The sequence below is a fragment of the Mustela nivalis genome, assembly GCF_964662115.1.
Source record: "Mustela nivalis genome assembly, chromosome: 6".
In the NCBI taxonomy this organism is placed as follows: domain Eukaryota; kingdom Metazoa; phylum Chordata; class Mammalia; order Carnivora; family Mustelidae; genus Mustela; species Mustela nivalis.
This window is the reverse complement of record NC_139025.1, coordinates 115,659,333-115,687,141: the sequence shown is the minus strand read 5'-3', so window position 1 is coordinate 115,687,141 and position 27,809 is coordinate 115,659,333. Positions and strand designations below refer to the sequence as shown.

Below are 27,809 nucleotides of genomic sequence, written 5' to 3'. Positions count from 1 at the left end.
TATTTTATATATAGCAGAGCAGATATTCTTTCCACTTTACACTGAGCACACTGAAGGTGAAAATAGCTGAATATTTTGCCCAACATCAAATTTCATGGCACACCAGAAAGTTTAAGAATCATGATATTCAGGGGCGCCTGGGAAGCTCAATGGGTTAAAGCCTCTGCCTTCAGCTCAGGTCATGATCCCAGGGTTCTGGGATCAAGCCCTGCATTGGGCTCTCTGCTCAGCATGCAGCCTGCTTCCTCCTCTCTCTGCCTGCCTCTGCCTACTTGTGATCTCTGTTTGTCAAATAAATAAATAAAATCTTAAAAAAAAAAAAAGAACCATGATATTCTAACATAAAAATGGTGCTAGTACCAAAATAAATAATAGAGTTGTGGATAGTGATCTATGGAATAAAGTAAATATCCATGATTCTATACCTATATAATCAAATAATTGAATAAATAAATAAACATGGGGAAAGAGACAACCCTTCCAATTAATAAATGTGCAAAGAATCATTGAAATAGAAAATCACCATTTGGCAAACACTAGAGTAATAATTGTTACTGGCAAGAATCATCGATGGATGCTAAAATTAGTATTAGTACAACAGTATAATGAGAAACAGAAACTTGCATACGTCAGAATATCTCCCCAATTATAAAAAGAAAACTACAATAGAGAAAGCTGGCAGATACCACCTTAGGCGAGTGATCAAGATAATCATCACCAATAATGAGACATAGCAGCACAGCGTACCTCCAGAGATGATGAACTGAGAAAGGCGGAATATCTTTCTCTTCTAGGACATTCTACAAAATAACTGGCCAATACTCTTAATGCATCAAAGACGCACATGAAAAACAAAAACTGAGGAGGTGTCCCAGACTGAAGAAGCTCAAGGAGACATGATAACTAAACGCAATGTGGGATCCTAAATTAGATTCTGGCCAGCAAAAGGACAGTGAACAACTGGTAAAATAAGAATAAAATGTGCAGATAAGTCGATGGTATTGTGTCAGACCAGAATTCCTGCTTTTGGTCATTGCAGAAAGTGGGTGAAATGTATGTGGTAAAATGTATTCCTGTGTTATTTTTTGCAAACTTTTTGGTTAAGTCTGATATTATTTCCAAATAACAAGTTTAAAAGAAATAATGGTGTTAGTGCTTATAATCTAAACCACATCACTTGGAATTGCACTTTGTTACAAGTATATAAATTCTGTCTCCTCAGTAAGCTCCACTGAAGAACTAAATATTCACAAGAATTAAATTACTTTAAAGGTTTAAAAAGAAGAGTTTAAGTAGTAAAAATCAAAGCAAAATTGCTCATTTCCTCTTTGCTAATGATTAGTGATACAAAAAAAGGGCTTTTCTCTAATAATAATAAAAGATTTACTATTTTAAAACAACCCAAGTAAAGCTGATCCAATCAAAATTCATGCAGGCTTGAATACTGCAGGGGAAAAAATCTTATACCAACAATGTGTTTTTAGAAAGACTCTAAATTCTGTAACCTTGTAACCAGAGAAGGAATCTAGAAGCCTGGTTGAGTAGTGCCATGTGACTGAATTCATGCCATATGCAACAAAAATTAATTTGTTGCAGTCAAAAATAGGAAGAGATGAATTTTTTTTTTATATTTTCTCTTTTTAAGATTTTATTTATCTATTTGACAGAGAGAGAGAGCACAAGTAGGCACAGAGGCAGGCAGAGAGATCAGGGGAAGCAGGCTCCCTGCTGGGCAGAGAGCTGATGCAGGGCTCTATCCCAGGACCCTGAGACCATAAGCTGAGCTGAAGGCAGAGGCTTCAACCCACTCAGCCACCCAGGTGCCCCTATTTGCTCTTTAAAAACATTTTAAGACTAGGGTATTCACAATGTTTTTGAGTCATGACATTGATGATAAAACATATCATCATGACATTGTGATAAGACATATCACAGATAACTGGTGAGATAACTTTCACTATACGAAATAAGAATATAAGAATCAGAATTCAGCCCCCAAGAGGCACTTCGTCTTCCAAACTACAAGTCTGATAAATTAAATGGGAACTTTAAGAATAAAGACACAATCTATAAAATCTGGCAAATATATTTGACTCCGAGATGTTTAAAAATGAAGTTGGGGGGAGGCATTTGGGTTTCCAATGTCAAGTTACTCTTTGTGAGTAGCTACTATCTCTTTTCAAAATCATTATTCCAAAGTTACGACTCACTTTAAAGGGAAAAAAAAAGATAAAAGACAAAAAGGAAATGATCATTATTATTGGCTTCATATGCCTAAGATTTTTTCAGACGAAACACAAAATAGAAGCTTTCTTACAAATTACTGTCAAGAACTGGTCCCCAAAGAAAGGACAAGAAATACATACAAAGACCCCACTGAAGTCCAACAGAACAAAAGTATAATTATAGTCTTAAAAGCAAAGCAGGCTAAATAAGCCCTTACATTCCCTATCAGAGCCATTACCTTATCAAAAAGCTAGATATATACACTCACTCATCACAAAACACTTACCATAACAAAGTAGCACAGCCCTAGGTCAACAATCACCCATTTAGAGGGCCTCATTTGTCTGATCCACTATAGTCAGTGAAGTATTTTTGGGTACAAAAATGTTCTTGACTTATACTTGGACATTCCAGTCCACTGATAGACTATCACCCAATTAATTGCTAACATAACTTCATCTGAGATACCATGAACAACCAAACCTAACAGAAAGCAGCAAGACTTTAACTCTATGTTTGTTACTCTAAGGTGAAAAAATATACATTTTGGTGGAACAAGGTATTTTAGTGGGAAAAAATTAAAAATTATCTAAAAGGTTTTTATACTTATAGATGATAACATCTTGAATAGAGACATTAAACTCAACACCTTCATGCCATCACAATTAAAATTCCAAAACAAATCTAAAATAAGACACAACTACACCAATCCTAGAAACTAGGAATGGATGCCATTTCTATGTCAAAACTGTTGAAGACTTTCTGAAAGACATGGAAAGATAAATCTGGGGTGGAAGAAAGATGTCAAGAGCCAACTAGTGACTTATCTTCCTGAGAACAAGGAGTGCTGTGAGCTGGACAGAACGCAGAGGAGATACTGGCAAAAATAGCCATTAATAAGAAGGGCAAATCTCCAACTACAGGGATGGTAGTAGCAGGTGTTATGCTAAGCAAAGTAAGTCAATCATTAGCATATGATCTCTCTGATATGAGGAATCTGGGGGGTTGTGGGGGGAGGGAGGGAAACATGAAACAAGATGGGACTGGGGAGAGAGACAGACCAGAAGAGACTTTTAATCTCAAGAAACAAACTGAGGGCTGCAGGAGGGGTTTGGGGTGGGAGGGATAGGGTGGATGGGTGATGGACACTGGAGAGGGTATGTGTGATGGTGAGTGCTGTTATAAGACTGATGATTCACAGACCTGTACCCCTGAAACAAATAATAAATTATATGTTAATTTAAAAAAAAAGAAGAAGAAGGGCAAGAGCTAGGGGAAGATTGCACCATAGGAAAAAAATAAGAAATCTTTCATGTGAAATCTAGGAATCAAGAGCACTGGAAACAGCTGTACTGCAGGATATGCACTGAAATGTACAAAATGATGGTCTAGGAAATCTAGCAATTTCACCCAGAAACAGTGGACAGAGGTACTAGGAAGGTGGATGAATAACTATAGTATATAACTGGCCTTGTGGCTACCAAAAGCTAGCCTCATAGCTCTGAAAGAGTCTCATTCCTCATAGAAGAAATTAGACAGAGACATCACTCCCTGCTGGGACAGGCTCGCAAGCCACTCCTCTCAGGCTTCTAGGTATATGAACAGAAATGTAAATTTCTATCAACCAGGTCACTTCTGTAATATTTGAAAAGAAAATCTATTAGTGTCCAAGGACAGTAAGGTTACTGCAAATGAATCCACACACAGGCCCTGGATGAGACTTCTCCCAGCATAAGGGTGAATAAAATAGAAAAAAGGAGGAGAAAGAGGTAGAGAAGGAGGAAGAGAAAGAAGAAGAGAAAAAGAATGGGAAGAGGGGAAGAGGAGGAAAAAAACATGTACGGGGCCTATGAAACCATTCTGCAGCAAAAAAGGAAAAGGAAAAAAACACTCAAGATACAGAAAAGGGCATACAGTTTTGAAAAAACCCTTGGAAACAGAAGTAAATTTTAATTAAAATTGCTTTGTTTGAAATTTAATAAAATTTAAAAAAAACACGTTCTTTGAAACCGAGATGACAGATCAGATATTGTGTAGCAGACTGAAGTTTGGCTAAGAGTAAGGTAGAAATAAAACAATCTGAGGGGTTTGAAGTGGTGGGGGGAGGTTGGGGGAACCAGGTGGTAGTTATTAGAGAGGGCACAGATTGCATGGAGCACTGGGTGTGGTGCAAAAACAATGAATACGGTTATGCTGAAAATAAAAAACAAAAAACAAAACAAAACAAAAGAGTAAGGTAGAAATAAGTAGGGAGTTCAATGAAAAGAAAATTAAGAATAAGGAGATGAACAGATGTAATAGAATAAGAACTGTAATAGCATAAGGAAAAACAACATCAATGAAAACCCAGTAAAAAAATGAGATTTCAACATACAATTCACAAAAGAGGATATCCAGACCACCAATAAATATAAGGAAAAGTACATAATTTCATTACTAAGTAGAAAAATAGAAATTAAAACCACAATAAGACATTACTACGTACCTACCGAAATTGCCAAAATAAAGAGAAGATTCCAAGTATTGTCAAGAATGTGGAGCACTCTCATACATTATTAACAAGAATATAAAATGGGCATAATCACTCTGGAAAACTCTTCGGCAGTATCTACCAAAGCTGAACACAGGCATGTCTCTCAGAGTGTGTCCAGGGATCAGTAACAGCAGCATCATCAGTTGCAACAGCAAACCTAGGAGTTTGTTAGAAACATAAAATCTCAGACCACATCCAAAATCTGCTGATTCACAATCAGCAATTTACTAAGAGCCAAGGTTATAGGTACATTGGTACATATATGGTACATATAATGTAGCATAGGTACACTAATGTTGGAGAAGTGCTATCTTATAACTCACATATTCCACTCCTACCTATATGCTCAACAAAATATATACAAATGTTCACCCAAAAATATGTACTAGAATGTTCACAGCAGCACTATTTGTAATAGCTAAAATTTGGAAATTACCCAAATATCAAACAATACAGTAAATTAAGTAAATTGTCATATATTCACAAAACAAGAATGGATAATCTGTAATTTCACACAACATGGTCAAGCCTCATAAATATAATTATGAGTGAAAGAAGCCAGGCACAGAAGAGTCTTGTATTTATTCATTTTATATAAAGTGTAAAAACAAGCAAAATTAATCTATACTTTTAGGAGTCAGGATGGTGGCTAACTTTCAGGAGGGAGGTGATACATAATAGTGACTGGAGGGGAACATGAGAGGTTTTGGGGGCTTCAAAATGTTCTATTTCTTAGGCACAAATTTTCAGCTATAAAATAAGTTAATCTCAGGGATGAAAGGTACAGCATGGGAACTACAGTTAATAATACGGTATTGCATATTTGAAAGTTGCTTAAAGAGTAGATCTTAAGTCCTTATCACAAGAGAAAAAAATCTTTGTAATTCTGCATAGTAATGAATGTCAACCATAATAATTTGGGGATTATATATTGTACAATACGTACAAATATTGAATCATTTTATTCTATACCTGAAACTAATATAGAATATATGTCAATTATACTTCAAAAATGTTTTCCTTTTTAAAAGAATATTTATTATTTTTATTTATATCTATTTTATATTTATTATATTGTATATAATATATTTATATATGTATATATAAATTTAAATAGATTTTACATAAATTTAAATATATAAGTTTATATATAAATTTAAATATATTTTATTTATACTTTTATTTTTAAAGATTTTATTTATTTATTTGACACAGAGAGAGAGAGAATGAGCAGGCAGGAGGGAGAAGCAGAGGGAGAAGTAGACTCCTTGCCAAGCAGGGAGCCTGATGTGACACCTAATCCCAGGACCCCAGGATCACAATCTGAGCTGAAGGCAGACAGTTAATGACTGAGCCACCCAGGTGCCTCTATCTACCTATCTATCTATCTATCTATCTACTTACTTATTTTAATCTCTACACCCAACATGGGACTCAAACTCACAACCCCAAGATCAAGAGTCCTGTGTTCTTCTGACTAAGCCATCCAGGTGCTCCAAAATGTTCTGTTTCTTAACCTGGACAACAAGCATATGTGTTTTATTAGTAATTTAGTAATGAGAAGTGAACTACAATGACATACCATTACACAGACACTAAAATACCTAAAATTATTAAAAAGGCACAATACCAGGGACGCCTGGGTGGCTCAGTTGGTTAAGCGGCTGCCTTCGGCTCAGGTCATGATCCCAGCGTCCTGGGATCGAGTCCCACATCGGGCTCCTTGCTCGGCAGGGAGCCTGCTTCTCCCTCTGCCTCTGCCTGCCATTCTGTCTGCCTGTGCTCGCTCGCTCTCTCTCCCTCTATCACTGACAAATAAATAAATAAATAATCTTTAAAAAGGCACAATACCAATGTTAGCAAGAATGTAGAGAAACATGGACTATCAAACAGAGCTGGCAGGAAAGCAAAATCATATGACTACTTTGAAAAACAGTGTAATTAATAGTTTCTTATAATCCTAAGTATTCATTTACCATGCAACCCAGCAATTCTACCCCTAGGTATCACCCAAGAAATATTAAAACATAAACAAGTATTTACATTACATTCACATAAACACCTGTATACAAATGTTCATAGCAGCTTCAGTTATAATGGACCTAGAGTAGAAATAATCCAAATATCAATCAACAGATGAATGGATAAGCAAATTGAGGCACATTCATAAAATGAAATTCTAATCATCTATAAAAGAGAACATGACACACACAACAACAGGGACAAGTCTTGAAAACATTAAGCTGTGTAAAAGAAATCAGACAAGAAAAGAGTGCAAACTATAGAATTCCATTTATATCAGTGGTTAGCAAAGGCAAAACTAATCTGCAGTGACAGAAAGCAGAGAGGAAGAGTGGTTGCCTGGGGATGGGTGGGCATGGGGGAATTTGGAGGGGTAAAAGTTCCATATCATGATTGTGATGGTGCTTTATATAGTTGTATATATTTATCAAAACTCCATGAATTCAGTGAGTACATTTTATTGTAAGTTATACACCAATTAAAATTACTTTCAAAAAAGCCAATGACAAATCAAGAAAAAAGAGATTTCAAAATGTATTCAAAGATTCAATATTCTTACTCTAGAAAGATAATGCCATTACTACCAACAACAAAACACCAGTCTCCCAACAGAAAATGTGAAAGACACTGTTCTAGAATTCTGAAAGCCTGCAGAAATACCTGAGCTATGACAGCTTTCAATCATAGAAAAGATGGAGAGGCGAATCCAATGCTTGTTAACATTCCCTTAATTAGAAACTGATACATTCTGAATACCTGGAATGATAAGGTTAAGTCTCACATATAAAAGGCTGTGGCTTAGCAAAAAGTGACCTTTTTTTAGAGCCTGGAAAAAACCAATGTCATCAGACAAGAGAGAGAGGGAGGCACTACTGAGACTCACTGTATCCACTGCAGTCATGTGTGGCTACCTCACTTCTAATAAGATTCTATTCCGTTGCTAATTAAGCAAGAACTGTAACTCCACTGTGTATGAGTATGCGTTCTCCTTCCACCCACCTGAAATGCATCCGTTGGCATAAGAAGTGAGATTGGCACAGACTCACCACTACCCTTGTTAAACGAGTTTGGAACTGGAAGGAGTGTTGGGAAGGCAAGTGAGGGAATGCTGCCTGAGGAAGTCTGGGAGGAGATGACACTGCAGCTGCTGTGTGAGTTTTTTCTGGAGTCCACAGACTGTTCTCTTACCTACTGACAAGTTGAGTCCAATGGATAATTTAAGAGAAGAAAGGCAAGTGAGTCCAATGTGTAAGTCATGGATGTCTCACTAATGAAGGTGGGGATGGTCATAGGTTCCTAAAAGCACCACAGGGAGATAGGGAAGGTATGGTGGAGGATGGCCTTCACATGCCTCTTAGATGGGTAGTCAGCAACTTTTCAAGCCAGTACTGCATAGGTGCTGAAGTTTACTTAGATATGGGAGAGTATAAAAATAAAGCAGGGAAATGCTTTAACTCTTGCTAACCCAATTCTCTCCGGAGGGGAGATACAAGATGAAAAAAGTGATAGAATTGATCATAAGGTTTTTAATGTGGGAAGGGGGTGATAATATACTTATGAAGAATTCTGTCTTCCTTGCCTCTTCTTGAAAAGGTAGCCAAAGAAAAAGACTGGTTCTAATTTAAAGAATTTAACTGGGTGAATAACTTGATTTTAAAACTCTGTGCTAAGACTTTCCTCTCAGAAGATTCTTAAGCTGAGACTGTGATTTGAACAAATATTTCTTAAACTAACAAGGTTAAAGTTAGTGTTTGCAGTTTCCAGAGTTCACTTAAATAGGAATATATTTCCACTGGTAAATAGTGAGACAATTTCTTTTTGAAGAATATTTGGGCTGGGCATGAAAAGTTAAAAGGAAAACAAAACAAAATGAACTTCATTATTTCCAGGATGTTTCCCAAGAAGACAGAATTAAAATGGTCTCAAGACCATTTAGCTCCTATGTTTCAGATATAGTTTTATTTAGGTGAAGACCCTCATGCTGGATCAGAACTAAGTGAGATAAAAAGGAGAGGCTAAAGTCTTAGGAAATAATTTCCCCCATTTGGATATCTTTAGCATTTTGGTTTCTGCAACTTCTAGCTTGAGAAGGGAGATGCTGATAAAAGGTGGATTTTTATACATTTACAATTACATATAGGATTTTTTTAACTTCAGAGATAATATCTCAAAAGGAATTATGAACTTTACATTTTAAAATGGGTTTAAGAAAGAGAAAGCAGACAATGTCTCAGTGAAGGATAAATGCACTCTGATCAGGAGCTCCAGCACCAGGAGGGGAGGAGACAAGTAGGGCTGAGCAGAGGCAGGAGCAATCTTACACTTAATGGTGACTGGGTGAGGGTACAGCAAGGTGCAGAATGCTGTCCCCCACAGAAGCCATTCTTCCATGTTCCCACTCTAAAAAGGGCTGACAGTGCTCAGTCTGTATCAGCCTATACCTACTCATGCTGAAAGAAACAAGAGAGAAAAAGGAAATCACATGAGACTTAATATAAAAGAAGCTAACGCCTGACGCCTGGGTGGCTCAGTTGGTTGAGCAGCTGCCTTCGGCTTGGGTCATGATCCCAACGTCCTGGGATTGAGTCCCACGTCAGGCTCCTTGCTCAGCAGGGAGCCTGCTTCTCCCTCTGCCTCTGCTTGCCATTCTGTCTGCCTGTGCTCACTCTCTCCCCCTCCCTCTCTCTGATAAATAAATAAAATCTTTAAAAAATATATATATAAAAGAAGCTGAATTCATCAGCTGCTGTGTGTGTGTTACATGTTTGGAGAAATGTTTTACTTCAGTAACAACAACAAGCTCTCAATCTTACAACTCAATAACAAGAAAATCTAATCAGAAAATATGCAAAGACTTGAATAGATATTTCTCTAAGATAATTTGTCAAAAAGCACATGAAAAAATGTTCAACATCCCTAATAATTAGTGAATGCAAATTAACCCACACTGAGATACAACCTCAAAACCATTGTGATGGCTACTATGAAAAAAAAAAAAGAAACAGAGGGTAAAATAACAGAAAAGATCAATGAAACTAAGAGCTGGTTCTTTGAAAAGTTGTACAAAATTGACAAACATTTACCTAGATTCACCAAGAAAAAAGAGAGGACTCAAATAAATAAAATCAGAAATAAAAGAGGAGACTTTATGACTGAAGCCAGAGAAATACAAAATCACAAGCCTGCTATGAACAATTATATGTCACCAAATTTGACAACCTAGAAGAAATGGATAAATTTTTAGAAACATGCAACCTACTAAGATTGAATCATGAAGAAAGAGAAAATCTGAACAGATCAACTACTAGTAAAGAAACTGAATCAATACACAAAACCACCCCAAAGAGGTAAGTCCAGGAGCAGTCACCTTCCCTGGTGAATTCTACCAAACATTCAAAGAATAATTACTACCAATCCTTCTCAAGTTCTTCCAAAAAACAAAACCAAAAAACAGAAGAAGAGGGAATGCTTCTAAACTCATGTTATGAGGCCAGCATTACCCTGATATCAAAATCAGACAAGGATGCCACAAGAAAATTATCAGCCAATAACACATCTATGATAAAAACACATGCAAAAATCTTCAACAAAATATTAGCAAACCAAATTCAACAACACATTAAAAAGATCCTATACCATGCAAATGAAAACCACAGTGAAATATCACCTTATACCTGTTAAAATGGCAATTAACAAAAAGACAAGAGATTATCAGTGTTGGCAATCATATGAAGAAAAGGGAACCTTTGTGCACTACTGGTGGGAATGTAAACTGACATAGTCTCCATGGAAAACACTGTGGAGGATCCTCAAAAAATTAAAACTAGACCTACCATGTGATCCAGCAATTCTACTTCTGGCTATTTGATCTGAGGAAAATGAAAAGATACATGCACTCATATTTACTGCATCATTATTTATAATAGCCAACATATGGAAACAACCTTAAGTGTCTATTCAGTAGATGAATGGAATCTAAAAACCAAAACCAAAAAAACAAGCTCCTTTGACACAGAGAACAGACTGGTGGTTGCTAGAAGTAGATACTGTTGGGAGTGGCCAGGGTGAGGGAGGAAGAGATATGAAGACCGTAAAAGGTACAAAATTCTAGTTGCAAAATAAATAAGTCCTGGAGGGGCACCTGGGTAGCTCAGTGGGTTAAGACTCTGCCTTTGGCTCAGGTCATGATCTCAGGGTCCTGGGATCAAGGCCAGTATCAGGCTCTCTGCTCAGCAGGGAGCCTGCTTCCCCTTCTCTCTGCCTACCTCTTGGCCTACTTGTGATAGCGCACTCATGCTCTCTCTCTCTCTGTCAAATAAATAAATAAATAAATAAATATTTTTAAAATAAATACACAAATAAGTCAGAGATGTATACCATGGTAACTACAGTTAATAATACTGTATTGCATATCTGATAGCGCTAAGAGAGTAAATCTTGTTTCTCATCACAAGAAAAAGGGTTTTATGCAACATATATATAAGGTGACATATTAAGTAGATGGTTGTGATGATCATTTAGCGATGTATACAAATATCAAATGATTATGCTCTACACCTAAAACTAATATGTTATGTCCGTGATACCTTAACTAAAGAAACAACAACAAACTAACAAGTGTTAGTGGAGAAATTGGAACCCTTGTGCAGTGTTAGTAGTGGGAGTATAAAATAGTGCATCTACTGTGGAGAAAAGTACAGCAGTTCCTCAAAAAATTGAGATAGAAGTATAGGATCCAATAATCCCACTTCTGGGTATATACCCCCCAAAATTGAAAGCAGGGTCATGTTCATAAGCACTATTACTCACAGTGAGCAAAAATTGGAAAAAACCTTTGTCTAGTGACAGATAAATGAATAAACAAAATGTGGTAAATACAAACAATGGACTATTATTCAGTTTAAAAAGGAAGGAAATTCTGATACCTGTTTCAATGGATAAACCTTAGGACAAATACTGTATGATTCTGCTTGAATGCAGTACCTACAGTAGTTACATTCACAGAGACAGAAGGTAGAATTGTTGTTGCCAGGTGCTGGGCTGGAAGTGGGGATCTACTGTTTAATGAGTATAATGGGTATAATGGGTATAGAGTTTCAGTTTTGCAAGTGAAAAGACTCTGGAGATGGATAGTAGCATAGGCTGCACAATAAGATGAATGTACTTAATATCAGTAGACTATACACTTAAAAAGAGATAAAACGGTAAGTCTTATGGCATTTATGGCAATTAAAAACAAATTTTAAAAGCCCAAAACAAAACAAAAAAAAGTAAAAATTAAAAATAAAAATAAAAAAATAAAATAAAAGACCAAATAGACAAGGGAGACTCTGCTTAAAATGCCAAGTCCAGAAAGGGGAAACCAGATGCACTCAAGTACAAGGTAGACTGAGGATGGAGCAAAAGTCTCCCTGCCTTCTTGCCATACTAACCCTCCACAGGAAATAGCAAGAGAATGGACCAGTGGTGGGTACGTGTGGAACCCTCTGGCAGTGATATCATCACATGACTGCACGTGCTAACTGAACAAGCAAAATGGAAACCCATGGTATTACTGGACACCAAGCTAAATTTAATCTGAAACATTAAGTTCCCATGGGCCTCAACAGGAGAAGACAATCAGAGAAATATGAGGTTTAAGAGGAATTATGTTGAAATAGCTGCGAGGTTCAAGCAAAAAGCCCAAAGCCTTGTTGACCTGTTTGGATTTCTACAAAAACATATCACAGAGGGAACTGTTACTAGGCCCTAGCCATCAATTTCTCTGAAATAAATGACTTTTTTAGGGGTTTGTATAGCTTCCACAAAGATAATACAAATATAGCACATTTTAATCCATGCCAACAATTGGATTCTCTTACAAAAACGGAAGTGGCTAAAACTTTCCATAGCTGTCCTTTCCCTACCTTTTATGGGAAAAATTCTAAAAATATATCACAACCCAGATTAACATGAGAGGGGAGGGTGTGTAAATGTAATATCAACATAAAATTGTAATTAAAATGTGTTATGATTCCAAATGCATTTTGCTCTTCTGTATGTTGGTTCTTGTGGAACCTAGAAAATACTGTGAATAAACTGTATGAACTGAAAAAAATTATTCTTTAATTTAGGGGGTACATTTTTTAGTATGCATTCTTATTTTTAATCATTTTTAAACACATGTACATCATTTTAAAAATCAAATACTCCTGCAATAAAGGTAGATTCAATAAGAACTGAATATTTTAAAATATGTATTACATCAACATAACTGGAAATAAAAAAGGAAATTCATCTCAGTAGATGCAGAAAAAGCATTCAACAAAATTCAACTCCTATTCATGATTAAAATTCTCAGCAAACTAGAATAGAAGGGAACTTCCTCAGTCTTGTAAAGGGTATCTACAAAAACCTCAGTGCTAACATTATACTTTTTGGTGAAGAGACTGCTTTTCCCTAAGATCAGGATCAGGCAACGATATCAACTTTCACCATTCTTATTCAACATTGTAAAGGATGTCCTAGCCAGTGTCATCTGGGGGAAAAGGAAGGGAGACAGGGGAGAATAGATAGATTGAAAAGAATGTAAAACTCTATTCACAGACAACAGATCATCTACATGTAAAATTCTATAAAAACATCTAAAAAACTATAGAACTAATGAGTGCAGCAACATCACAGGATATAAAGTGAATGTGATAAAAAGTCAGTTGTGTTTCTACACACTAGCAACAAACTATTAGACATTGAGATTTATAAAATTCTTTTTACAATAATGTAAGAATTATGAAGTGTTTGTGAATAAATTTAGTTAAATATGTGCCAGGTCTATTGTGGAAACCGCAAAACATTGCTGAGGAAAAGTATATAAGCAAATGGAATGATGAATATAATTATAACATGGTCACAGGTCAGAAGACTCAATATTAAAATGTCAATTTTTACCCAAATGATTTACAGATTTGAAGAAATCATAGTCAAAACCCCAGCAGGGTGTTTTGGGGTAGGAAAACTGATTCTAACATATATATGGAAATGCAAATAACCTAAAACAGCCAGAACATCGTTGAGAAAACAAATTTGGAGGAATTATATTACCTGCTTCAAAAATTACAACATAGCTGAAGTAATCATGACAGTCTCTTCCTGGAGTAAGGACAGATGTATAGGTCAATAGAACAGAAGAGAGAGTCCAGAAATACACCCACACATACATACCAAATTGATTTTCCCAAAGGTACCAAGGTAAATCAATGAAAAAAGGCTAGAGTTTTTAACAAATGGTGCTGGATCATTCTATCTGAAAAAATATAACCCTGACCCTTAACTCTCACCATACATTAAAAACTAACTCAGTGGTTCCAGAAGTAGATTCCTTAAGATCCATGATATTTCATAATATAGTCATTTTTCTCAATACCACATTGCCTTAATCAAAGGGAAGAAGGGGCTCTATGCAAAATAATAAATATTAGTGTTATTAAATAATACTAAAAATTCATAATGGACCATAGGCCTACATATAAGAGCTAAAACTTCAAAATTTCCAGAAGAAAACAGAAAAAATATTTTTGCAATCTTGAAGTTGACAATAATTTCTAAAACAGGATAATTAAGCATGAATCATAAAGGAAAAAAAGGTACTTCATCAAAATTTTAGGCTTCTGCTCTTCAAAAGACTGATAAGAAACAAAAAGGTAAGCCACAGACTGAGAGATAAATTTTTTTTTTAAAGATTTTATTTATTTTTTTGTCAGAGAGAGAGCGAGCGAGAGTGAGCACAGGCAGACAGAGTGGAAGGCAGAGTCAGAGGGAGAAGCAGGCTCCCCGAGGAGCAAGGAGCCCGATGCGGGACTCGATCCCAGGACGCTGGGATCATGACCTGAGCCGAAGGCAGCTGCTCAACCAACTGAGCCACCCAGGCGTCCCTGAGAGATAAATTTGCAGAAAATACTACTGATAAGAGAGTTGTAATCAGAAGAACTCTTAAAATTCAAATATAAAAAGACAACTCCAATTAAAAACGATTAAAAAACATAAACAGGTACTACACTAGTAAGACATATGAAGAGTTGGGGTGCCTGGGTGGCTCAGTGGGTTAAAGCCTCTGCATTCGGCTCAGGTCATGATCTCAGGGTCCTGGGATGGAGCCCTGCACCGGGCTCTCTGCTCAGCGGGGAGCCTGCTTCCTCCTCTCTCTCTCTGCCTACTTGTAATCTCAATCAAATAAATAAATAAAATCTTAAAAAAAAACATATGAAGAGCAAATACAGGAAAACAGAAGAATATGTCATTTTATCGCACTTTGTTTTGTGCAATACTTAGCTTTTGTGCTTCTCATATGCTGTTGTTTTTACAAATATAAGTTTTGTGACAATCCTGTACAAAGCAAATCTACTGGTGCCACTTTTCCAATAGCATTTGCTCACTTCATGTCTTCGTGTCATGTTTTGGTAATTCTCACAATATTTCAAATTATTTCATTATTACTGTATTTGTTAGGGTGATCTGTGATCAGTCATCTTTGATACTACTACTCTAATTGCTCTGGGGAGTCAGGAGCCACACCCATCTGAGACAGCAAACTAATAAATGTTGTGTGGTCTGACTACTCTGCTAACCAGCAGTTCCCCCAGCTCTCTCCCTCTCCGTGCGTCTCCCTATTCCCTGACACATAACAATATCAAAATTAGGCCAAGTAATAACCCCACAGTGAAATGGCCTCTAAGGACACCTGGGTGGCTCAGTCAGTTAAGCATCTGCCTTCAGCTCAGGTCATGAACCCAGGTCATGGATTGAGTTCCACACCGGGCTCCTTGCTCAGCAGGGAGCCTGCTTCTCCCTCTGCCTGCTGCTCCCCCCCACTTGTGTGTGTTGCCGGTGCTCACTCTGTTTCTCTCTCTCTCTCTGACAAATAAATAAAATCTGAAAGAAAGAAAGATGAAAGATAGAAAGAAAGAAGGAAAGAAAGAAATTGCCTGCAAGTGTTCAACGTGAAAGAGTCACGTCTCTCACTCTGAATGAAAAGCCAGAACTGATTAAGCTTAGTGAGGAAGGCACCTTGAAAGCTGGGATAGGCTGAAAGCTAGGTCTCTTGCACCAAACAAGTTAGCCAGGTGGTGAATGCAAAGGAAAAGTTCTTGAAAGAAATTAACAGTGTTATTCCTACTCCAGTGAACACATGAATGATTCAAAAGCAAGTCTTCTTGTTGATATGGAGAAAGTTTTAGCACTCTGGATAGAAGATCAAACCAACCATGACATTCCCTTTAGCCAAAGCCAAATCCAGAGCAAGGCCCTAACTCTCTCCAATTCTGTGAAGGCTGTGAGGTGAGGAAGCTGCTGAAGAAAAGTCTGAAGCCAGCACAGCGTAGCTCAGGAGGGGTAAGGGAAGAAGCCATCTCCATAACATGAAAATGCAAGGTGAAGCAGCAGGTTATAACAGACAATAATGAAGCAGATCATAATGAAGGTGGCTACATTAAACAGCAGATTTTCAGGGTAGATGAAACAGCCTTATATTGATGCCATGTCAGACTTCCACAGGTAGAGAGGAGAAGTCCACACCTGGCCTCAAAAGCTTCGAAGGACAGGCTGGCTCTCCTGTTAGAGGCTAATGCACCTGATGAGTTGAAGCTGAAGTCAATGCTCATTTACCATTCCAAAAATCCTAGGGCCCTTCAGAATTCTGGTAAAGCTACTTTGCCTGGTTCTATAAATGGAACAACAAAGTCTGGATGACAGCACATCTTTTTACAATATGGTTTGCTAAATATTTTAAGCTCATTATTGAGACCTACTGCTCTGAGAGATTCCTTTCAAAATATTACTTCTCACTGACAACGCACCTGGTCACTCAAGATCTCTGATGGAAACGTATAACGAGATGAACGTTGCTTTCATGCCTGCAAACACAACAGCCATTCTGTAGCCCATGGATCAGGAAGTCATTCTGAGTTTCAAGTTTTGTTAAGAAATACACTGCATAAGGCCATAGCTCCCTTAACTAGAGATTCTTCTGATGGATCTGGGCAAAGTAAATTAAAAACCTTCTGGAAAGAATTAACTATTCTAGTTTCTGATTCAGGGGAAGAGATAAAACATCAGCATTAACAGGAGTTTGGAAGAAGTGGATTCCAGTCAACATGGAGGACTTTGAGGGGTTCCAGACTTGAGTGGAGGAAGTAACTGTAGCTATGGTGGAAACAGCAAGAAAACTAGAATTAGAAGTGGAGCCTGAGGGACGCCTGGGTGGCTCAGTTGGTTGAGCAGCTGCCTTCGGCTCATCCTGGGATCGAGTCCCACATCGGGCTCCTTGTTCGGCGGGGAGCCTGCTTCTCCCTCTGCCTCTGCCTGCCATTCTGTCTGTCTGTGCTTGCTCTCTCCCCCTCTTGCTCTCTCTGATAAATAAATAAAATCTTAAAAAAAAAAAAAAGTGGAGCCTGAAGATGGGACTTAATTGCAACAATCTTGACAGCATTACATGCTGCAGAGAAGTTGTTGGTAAAAGGAAAGAGTCCATCAATGCAGCTAAGTTCACTGCTGTCTTTTTTTTTTTTTTTTAGACTTTATTTATTTGACAGAGAAAGAAAGAGCACAAGTAGGCAGAGCGGCAGGCAGGGGGAGAGGGAAAAGCAGGCTCTCCACTGAGCAGGGAGCCTGATGTGGGACTCGAACCCAGGATCCTGGGATCATGACCTGAGCTGAAGGCAGCCACTTAACCGACTGAACCACCCAGGTGCCCCTCACTACTGTCTTATTTTAAGAAATTGCCACAGCCATCCCAAGCTTCAGCAATTACCACCCGGATATGTCAGCAGGCAGCATCGTCGAGGCAAGGGCCAATCCCCCTACCCCGCCCCCAACTAGCAAAAAGATGATGACTCACTGAAGACTCAGATGGTGGTAAACATTTTTTAGACAGAGTACTACTTAAGGTATGTACACTTTTTTTTTTTTTTAAACATAACGCTATGGCACACTTGATAGACTACAGTGTAGGGTAAACTTAACTTATACATACACTGGGAACCAAAACATGCATTTGATTCACCATACTGTGATATTTATTTTATTATATGGCCTAATAACATATTGCAGGTTTTAACCTGCAATACCTCTAAGGTATACCTGTCAACACACAGAAAGTTGTTCAATGTCACTAATCACTGTGGGAATGCAAGTTACCATGAGATATCACTAGACATCCATTAGGAGAGTTAAACTTAAGAAGAAGGACAATACCAAGTGTTGGTAAGGACATGGAACAACTGGATCCCTCACACCCACTGTTGGAATGCCACTTTGAAAACCAGCTGTGTAGTTTCTTATAACACAGATGTACCACGTGACTCAGTGACAGTTCCTCTCTGGGAATTTATCAAAGAAAAATGAAAACATACATTCAATACAAAGGCTTTATACAAATGGTTATCCCAGCATCACTCATAGTAACAACAACAACAAAAAAGGAAAAACCCAAATGTCTATCAAAAGGTGAATGGATAAGCTAATGTGGTTTACACAGATAAGTGAATACTATTCAGTAATGAAAAGGAACAAATATGGATGAATTCAAAAGCATTTTGCTAAGTGGAAAAGCCAGATACAAAAGACTACATATCCTAGGATTTCATTTACATGAAATTTTAGATAAGGAAAACAATAGCAAGAAAAAGCAGATCTCCAAGAGTAGACAGAGGAGACTGCCTACAGAGTGGTATAAGGAAACTATCAGGGTTAATTGGAATGTTCTACATCATGATTTTAGCAACGGTTACACAACTATATTCATTTATCAAAACACACCAGGGGTGCCTGGGTAGCTAGCTCAGTTGGTTAAGCATCAAACTCTTGATTCTAGCTCAGGTCATGACCTCAGGATTTTGAGACTGAGCCCTGCATCAGACTCCGTCCATGCTGGTCGTGGAGCCTGCTTAAAATTCTCTCTCTCTCCCTCTGCCCCTCCCCTCCCCGCTTGAGTGCATGTGGGCACTCTCTCTCTCAAAAACAAAACACATCAAATTGAACACTAAAAATTACTGAGTTTATGTAAATTACACCTCAATAAAACTGAGTTTTAAAAAGCGCTTAATAAAGATTTTTTTAAAAGTATTATCCAGTAGGGGCACCTTGCTGGTTCAGTCAGTACAACACAAGACTCCTGATCTCAGGTTCATGAGTTTAAGCCCCATACTGGGTATGGACCCTACTTAGAATTTTTTTAATGTATTATCCAATATATAAGGCATATATGTATATGCAACAGGCAACAAATTGTAGTTACCTTTGTATTTCTCAGTAGTGGGTGTGGAATTTGATAAACTTAGTTTTGTAACTGCATTGCAAAAATCATTTCATGTATGATACAAAGAAACCTCTATCAGTTTGTAACAACATTTACCACTGGTACAAACAGATGAAACAGACAAAGCACAAGATGGCCCCCTGTGTAAGGAAGCCAAATTGCCTTAATGTCATCATTCAGCAAAGACTCACAATACTGACAGAGGAGAACTAGCTGTGGGCTAGGCAGCCCCAGTCCACCGTCTGGAATATTCTTCATTTGAAGCTGAAGAAAATATCTTATCCTCTGCAACTAATACAAGCCCTAACTGGGCAAATAAAGCAAAAATGATACAACCATTGCTGCAGTTTTAAAAATCACAAGGAAAACAAAGAGGACCTTGAAGACACTCCATGGAAAGATGAATCATTGCAATGTACAACTATGGGATGCTGCCATCCTAACAGAATGTGTAAGGGATTCACCAAAAATTCATATCTTTTAAATATATTTGACCTATTTGTTCATGATGTCTTTCCCCACAAGAATGACATTCCACAATGATAGATTTATATCTCTGCTGTTTACTGCTGTATCCCTAGCATCTAGGATGCCTAGCACATAATAATTGTTCAATAAATATCTGTTATGTGAATAAATTATGCCTCTGTTGATATTCAGTAAATATTTGTAAGAATTTGTATACAGATATCACTCACAGGCAAAGGATATAATACTCTTCCCTTCTATTTCTTCCTTTTACAATTCTTTGACTGTAAGTTGATTGTTTTTTCATTTTGTTTCTAAATACCAATTCAAACCCAAACTTTCAAGCAAAATGACTATTATTTTCTCCTTTATTTACTTCTTCATTTCAAAAATTTCCTACAATATGTATGTGTATATGCTCAGATTAAAGGACAAATGGACCTTTATAAAATTAGTTTTATAGAGGGCTATGGAAGTTAATAATAGCATGCTTCAAGTTTTCTTCTAGCTACTTCTTCAGATCTATCCCTCTGCTTATGTTCTTTACCTTCTCTGAAAAACCCTCCACACATTTCTCCATAAATTTAGCCTGTCTCAACCCAATTTCCCCAGTTAAGAATCCTTTCTAATACTGGTTAATCTCAATCCTTTGATCCACTTTGGCTCCCAAAACAGAACCATAAACCCCTTTCGGCCAGGCAATATTCGGTATATTTTTGTATTTCCCTCTGCTACAGAACATTGATAAATGCTTACTTTGTTGAACATGATGAATTTCTGCAGCCCTGAAGAAGCTTGAGGGTACAAAAATTAATGTAAAGCTACAAAGATAAAGAAATATATTTGCATATAAAACTGTATGCATAAAACCTACCAGCAGTGTCTGTCCTTGGGAAATGAAGAAATGACCTGATATAACGATGGTGAGAACAAGATACCCAGATTCTTCACTGGAGTCAAAAACCTTGGAAAAGAAGAGAGTGAGAGAAATGCGGGTAAAACAATACATTTCTGTAATACTAGTAAATGTATATCTTTTCACACTGATCTTCCTACTCAGAATGTTCCCTTTCCTTCCATTTAATCTGTAACCAGCTTTTAGACTTTATTTATTTATAAAGATTTTTTAAAAAGTATTATCCAGTAGGGGCACCTTACTGGTTCAGTCAGTACAACACAACACTTATACTTTCAAGTTTCTCCTTTATAAAAGGGGCTAACAGCCAGCTTTTTTTTTTTTTTTAAAGATTTTATTTATTTATTTGACAGACAGAGATCACAAGTAGGCAGAGAGGCAGGCAGAGAGAGAGAGAGAGAGAGGGAAGCAGGCTTCCTGCGGAGCAGGGATAACAGCCAGCTTTTAAAAAATATTACTAAATTAAGTATTTTGAAATGAAGAGGATACTAATTTAAAAATAAAGAATTGTGGGCCCTGAACTAACCACTTTTCAGTAACATATTAATAAGTTATTAGTTATCTTTGAGCCTGTTTCCTTTCTTAAAATAGGGATAATGCCTTACAGGGTTGCTGTGAGACTTCAGAGTACTAGTTTCTTCAGTCATATAAATCCATTTTTTACAACATCTCAAAACCCGGTGCTTTCCTTTGGATGAGCTTTAATTTGTCAATGTCACTCTTTTTTTTTTTTTTAAGATTTTATTTATTTATTTGACAGAGATCACAACCAGGCAGAGAGGCAGGCAGAGAGGGAAAGAGGAGGAAGCAGGCTCACCACTGAGCAGAGAGCCCAATGCGGGGCTCGATCCCAGGACCCTGAGATCATGACATGACTGAAGGCAGAGGCTTTAACCCACTGAGCCACCCAGGTACCCCTCAATGTCACTCTTAAAATATGGTGCCCCGGGGTACCTGGGTGGCTCAGTTGGTTAAGCAGCTGCCTTCGGCTCAGGTCATGATCCCAGCGTCCTGGGATCGAGTCCCACATCGGGCTCCTTGCTCGGCAGGGAGCCTGCTTCTCCCTCTGTCTCTGCCTACCACTCTGTCTGCCTATGCTCGCTCTCTCTCCGTCTCTCTGACAAATCAAAATAAAATCTTTAAAAAAAAAAAATATGGTGCCCCAAACTGACCGAAATGTGCTGGGTGTGGTCTATCTCCAATTACACAGTACAGCCTACAACGACATTAACCTTTTGAGGGGGTAGTCCCATTTGAAGAATGATCTGGTATCAGTAAAACCTCTTGAAACTTTATCACTTATGTTGGTAAATCATTCCTTCACATTCTTAATCCAAACCTAAATGTAAGATCTTGCATTTATTCTCATTATATTTTTCTCGCTAGATTTGGCCTATAGTTTCAGAGGGGAGTTGAAGCAATGAAATCAAAATATCAAAGAGGACATGATTCATAGGTATAGAAAACTGGGATTTGGGTCTTAAGTGACTACCTTCTATATATAGGTAGCTTTAATATACTGAAAGATAAACATCCTTGTATAAATACTAAATGAAATTATGGATTTACCTCAATGCTCAAAGCTCAAAACAATGAATACATACCTAACTGAAATCTATCTTTATAAGGTTACTACATTCTTTTGAGAAATAATGTTTTCATAGTTTCATCTGTGGGGAATCCAGCTTTAATGCTATATTTAAACTTAAGGAGTTCCTACTGAGATTTCTCTAATTCACTTTAAATTCCAACCTTTAAAAAAAAAAACAAATGGTATTTAAAAAAAATTTTTTTTAAAGATTCTATTAACCTGTTTGACAGACAGAGATTGCAGGGAGGCAGAGAGGCAGGAAGAGAGAGAGGAGGAAGCAGACTCCCTGCTGAGCAGAGAGCCTGACGTGGGGCAGAGGCTTTAACGCACTGAGCCACGCAGGCCCCCCCCCCCCAAATGGTATTTTAGATGTCAAGGAAGGTATGCTAAACTCTGCACTTTGGTGGTTATTGCTCCGTCTCTTTTCCAGGATTAGGAACTCAGTTATTTGTATGATACTCTTCCAGCCACAGTTTAAATGGTTTATCTTGAATGCCTCATGACCACTTAAAATCACAAAGACAGCTAGGAGTCAAGTACAGCTTTCAAAACTAGAGCCTGGTCAACAAATTCTTTGAGAGGCAATTTTTCAACATGACAGCTTTTTTTTTTTTAAGATTTTTATTTATTAATTTATTTGACAGAGAGAGATCACAAGTAGGCAGAGAGGCAGGCAGAGAGAGAGGAGGAAGCAGGCTCCCTGCTGAGCAGAGAGCTGGATGTGGGGCTCGATCCCAAGACTCTGGGACCACGACCTGAGCCGAAAGCAGAGGCTTTAACCCACTGAGCCACCCAGGTGCCCCTGACAGCTTATTTTTTACAAATGTACTATATATGCCAAAAATATTCCCCAAAGTATCCAACAGTTAAATGTATAAATTAATGAATGATGATAAAACAAACGTATAATAATCACCACGCAGGTGAAGAAACAGAAAACACTGCCAGCCTTCCAGAAGGTACCCTAGTGCTGTCTCCCAACCACTACCTGCTCCCTCCTCCCCCTAAGGTAGCCATATTTCTAACACCATAGTTTAGCCCTATTTGTATGAATGGAATCATATAGAAAGAATTATTTTCCGTCAGTCTTCATCAGTGTTGTTGCACATACTTAAGTTCATTTGTTTTCAGTACTACAGAATACCACTCTACAATGATACCACAATTTATTATTTCATTCTTTTGTTGATGAATATCGTTTTCCAGTTTAGGTTGAGCACAAATAATGCTGTTATGAACATTTTTGTCTACGTCTTTTGTTGGCTAGAAACACTCATTATGGAGACACCAATTCCTTCCAAATTATTTTGTAATTTTTTCAAGTGGTAACTAATGACTTCCATGAGAATCCCAGGAGACTTCTCCCCTGCTCTCCAAACTGCTACTTCTAATTGCTTACTTGTGATCTTCACTTAAAGGCCCAACAGTCATTTCAAAATCAACAGCCCCTAACTTGAAGTCCAAACCTTCCCATTCATACATTTATTCATTCAATATTTACAAAGTCTTGAGCAAGTGACATCTGTTGCCTATCACCAGGAGTAGAAATCCAAGCATTCCTGCCCACTGCATTTTGGTATTGGAGTCACTGTGGAAAACACAACAGTCAAGCACTGAATGGAACAGCACTCTACTCACATAGGGAAGAAACAGAGCAAGATTAATATCTGAGGGACGCCTGGGTGGCTCAGTTGGTTAAGCAGCTGCCTTCGGCTCGGGTCATGATCCCAGTGTCCTGGGATCAAGTCCTGCATCGGGCTCCTTGCTCGGCAGGGAGCCTGCTTCTCCCTCTGCCTCTGCCTGCCATTCTGTCCGCCTGTACTCGCTCTCTCTCCCTCTCTCTCTGACAAATAAATAAATAAAATCTTTAAAAAAAAAAAAAGATTAATATCTGAGCTGAAGGCAGAGGCTTTAACCCACTGAGCCACCTAGGCACCCCAAGAAATGCATTTTATTTATTTATTTTTTTTAAAAGATTTTATTTATTTATTTGACAGTTAGAGATCACAAGAAGGCAGAGAGAGGCAGGCAGAGAGAGAGAGAGAGGAGGAAGCAGGCTCCCTGCTGAGCACAGAGCCTGATGTGGGGCTCGATCCCAGGACCCTGGGATCATGACCTGAGCTGAAGACAGAGGCTTTAACCCACTGAGCCACCCAGGCGCCCCAAGAAATGCATTTTAAATATAAAAATATAAACAGGTTAAAAACAAAAGAGTGGGAAAAACATATACCATGAGAATACTAGTCAAAGAATGTTGGAGTATGTATATTAACATTAAGCAAAAATATCAAAAAGATATAAAGATGGTCATTTCATAGTGATAAAGGGGTAGGTTAATCAAGAGACATAACTATCCTAAACATTTATGTTCCCAAGGAGAGAGCTTAAAAATACATGAAGCAATAACTGATAGAACAACAGGAGGAATATATATAAATCCACAATTATAGTCAGAGCTGTCAATACCCCTCTCTCAATAACTGACAGAACAAGTATATGGAAAATCAGTAAATAATAGTAGATTTGAAGAACAGTATCAACCAACATAATCTCATGGACATTTATAAAACACTTTAACCAATACCAGCAAAATACACATTCTCCAATACAGAGCATTTACCAAGACAGACAAAATTCTGGGCCATAAAACAAGGCTTAGTACATGTTAAGTATGTTCTATCAAAACTAACATTAAATTAGAAATCAGTAACAGACAGATCTCTGAAAAAAAACCTCCCCAAATATTTTGAAACTAAGTAACACACTTCGAAATAACCTATGGGTAAATAAGATAAAAGAGAAATTAGAAGTATTTTGAACTGAATATAATTCACTATCTTAATAAACTAAAAAGAAAAACCATATAATCACCTCAATAGTGAGAAATATATAGAAAAAGCCTTTGACACAAACCAACATCCACTCCTTATTTACAAACTCAGCAAACCAGGAATAGAAGGAACTTCCTCGAGCTGATGAAGGGTATCTATGAAAAACCTACAGTTAGCAGGAAAGATGGAAAGCTTTCTAAGATAAAGAATAAGACAATAATGTTAGCTCTTACCACTCCTATCAACATTATCCTGGAGGTTCTAACTTTTGTAATCAGGCAAGAAGAAGAAATAAAAGAATGAATTAAAACAGTCTTAAATTCAGACATGATCATTTATGTAGAAAATCTAATTGATTTTCTTAGAATAAAACTAAATTTATACAACCTAGAAAAAAACAATTAGAGTTTGAAATTTTAAAAATATCAACATTTATAACAGCATCAAAAATATGAAATATTTAGGGATATGACAAAAAAGTGAAAAAGATCTGTACACTGAAAATTGACAGAAATTTAAAAACACATAAATATATGGAGAAAGATATTTTGTTCATGGATAGGAACATTTAGTATTGGCAAGATACTGAGGCAGGCAGAATAATGGTCCCTCAAAGATTTCCATGTCCTAATCCCTGGAACACGTGGATATATCTTACATGGCAAAGGAAACTTTGCAGAGGTAATTCAGGTTAAAGATCTTGAGATGGGGGCGCCTGGGTGGCTCAGTGGGTTAAGCCGCTGCCTTTGGCTCAGGTCATGATCTCGGGGTCCTGGGATCGAGTCCCGCATCGGGCTCTCTGCTTGGCAGGGAGCCTGCTTCCCTCTCTCTCTCTCTCTGCCTGCCTCTCCATCTACTTGTGATTTCTCTCTGTCAAATAAATAAATAAAATTAAAAAAAAAAAAAAAGATCTTGAGATGGGAGAGTAGCCTGGATTATCCAGGTAAGCCCAGTATAATCACAAGGTTCTTACAAGGGAAAGAGGGAAGCAGAAGAATCAGAGATCAGAGTAGGAAATCTGACTGCTTTGAAGATGGATGGTATTAGTACAAGGCTAGGAATTCAAGCAGCCTCTAGAGGTTGGAACAGGCAGAAACATACTCTCCTAGAGCCTCCAGAAGGAAAGAATCCCTACTGACACCTTGATTTTAGCCCTATTAAGATGTATTTCAAGCTTCTGACTGCAGAACTATAAGCTACAAGTCTGAGTTGTTTTAAGCCACTAAGTTTGTAGCAATTTGTTAACAGCAGCAACAATTAAAATTCTAAATTCTTCTGTAGAGATTAAAGACACCACATATCAAGCATTTCAGTCAGCTAACATTAATAAAGAACCCACTATATAGTGATTTATTTTATAAATATTTGGGAAAGGAGAAAAATAAAACATAGAAAGGAATGTCCCTGACCTTGAGCTTCATTCATTCAACAAATATTTATTAAGCACCTACTAGACTCCAAGCATTTTTAGATGGGAAACATAACTGAACAAAATTAGTAGCTGCCCTCATGGAACTAATGGAGGATGGGATGCAGGGCAAGCGTACAGTAAAGACTACAGTAAACAAATATAATTAGTGGCATTCTAAGGGTGGGATGTTGAGAGCAGTGAACCCTGGTTCAGGCAATAAGGGAATGCTGTGTCAAGAATTTATATACATTAGTCAAACAGACTAACAAGCAATCTGATTTTTACTACCACCATGTGCCCACAATTTTAACCAATGTGACTGATGAACTACCCCTCCCTGTAAAAGTCTTTTTTTGGTCTTAGTTCTAAACAACCACTATAGTTACTAAGTTTGAATAAAACATATATAAGCTTCAAATTATCGGACTTTTAGTATTTATTCTTTAATAAACTTTGCTTTTCACACATTCATTTGGGAAATTCCTAATTATAATGTTGGCCCACATATATTGCACACTTAACCACATACATCTTTTTCAAGAATAGCTCACAAAGATTTGACATCAAGTTTGCTCAATGCAAAATCCTTGTCTCCAACCCCTTCTTAGGACAAAGTTCACTTCAACCCTGCAGTACTACAGTCTACATTTCAACTAGATTCAAAACAAACAATGATAGCATAGGGATTATAAACGCAAACAGATTGGAGTTACTCCAATGCTGTCATTTGTCCAATGCTGGGACCTGTTGGTATTTATATTTGCGTTTAAAATTTTATTTATTTATTTTTAAAAAGATTTTATTTATTTATTTGAGAGAGAGACAGAGAAAGCATAAGAGGGAGGTCAGAGGGTGAAGCAGACTCCCCTTGGAGCTGGAATCCCAATTTGAGACTTGACTCTGGGACTCCGGGATCATGACCTAAGCTGAAGGCAGTTGCTTAACCAACTGAGCCACCCAGGTGGCCTGTGTTTAAAATTTAAAATTTTAATTTTAATTTTAAAATTTAAACTTAAATGAGACAAGAGTGCAAGCACAAGATGGAACATTTTTGTTTAAGTGCAAATTTTAGTTCACACTCAAAATATTTTGCTAAACTTGAACAGTATTCTTAACATTATTTTAAAATTATTTAATGTTTCAAACTAAAGAACAAAAAAAGGAAATAAAACAGTAATTTTATCATTAGTTGCCTAAACTGTACCGTTGAGAGATTCAGGTTTTTTAATCACTTGTTAGTTTGTGGGTGATTAATTACATAAAATATCAGCCTCTAAGCAAAGAATCAAGGTTCAGAAGTTAACAAGATGTAAAAACAATTAGCTAAAGAGTTGTGCTTTTTTCCTGTCTTGTAGTGTGTATTTCCCTTTTCTTATTTATTTTACTGCCATGATTATAATAATGAAGCTCAATAAAAGAGTTTACTATCTATATAATAAATGAACGATTTCATTTGTGGAAATTTTATGAAAATAATGTCATCATTTAGGCAGTAGAGTGCTAAAAAGTTATCCATTCTGGG

The 27,809-nt window shown here is 37.3% G+C and overlaps 1 protein-coding gene across 3 annotated transcripts in view; it reads right to left on the bottom strand.

Annotated features, from left to right (window-relative positions):
* REC114 (REC114 meiotic recombination protein) overlaps positions 1-27,809 on the bottom strand; it is a 106,781-nt gene that overhangs the window by 65,965 nt on the left and 13,007 nt on the right. For 2 of the 3 annotated variants that reach the window (XM_082735796.1, XM_082735797.1), the window contains exon 2: positions 20,413-20,502. The exons of the other annotated variant lie outside the window; for it this stretch is intronic. In XM_082735796.1, coding sequence (XP_082591922.1) covers positions 20,413-20,502 — 90 coding nt within the window. The remainder of the gene's footprint in view (positions 1-20,412; positions 20,503-27,809) is intronic. 3 annotated transcript variants of the gene reach the window in all.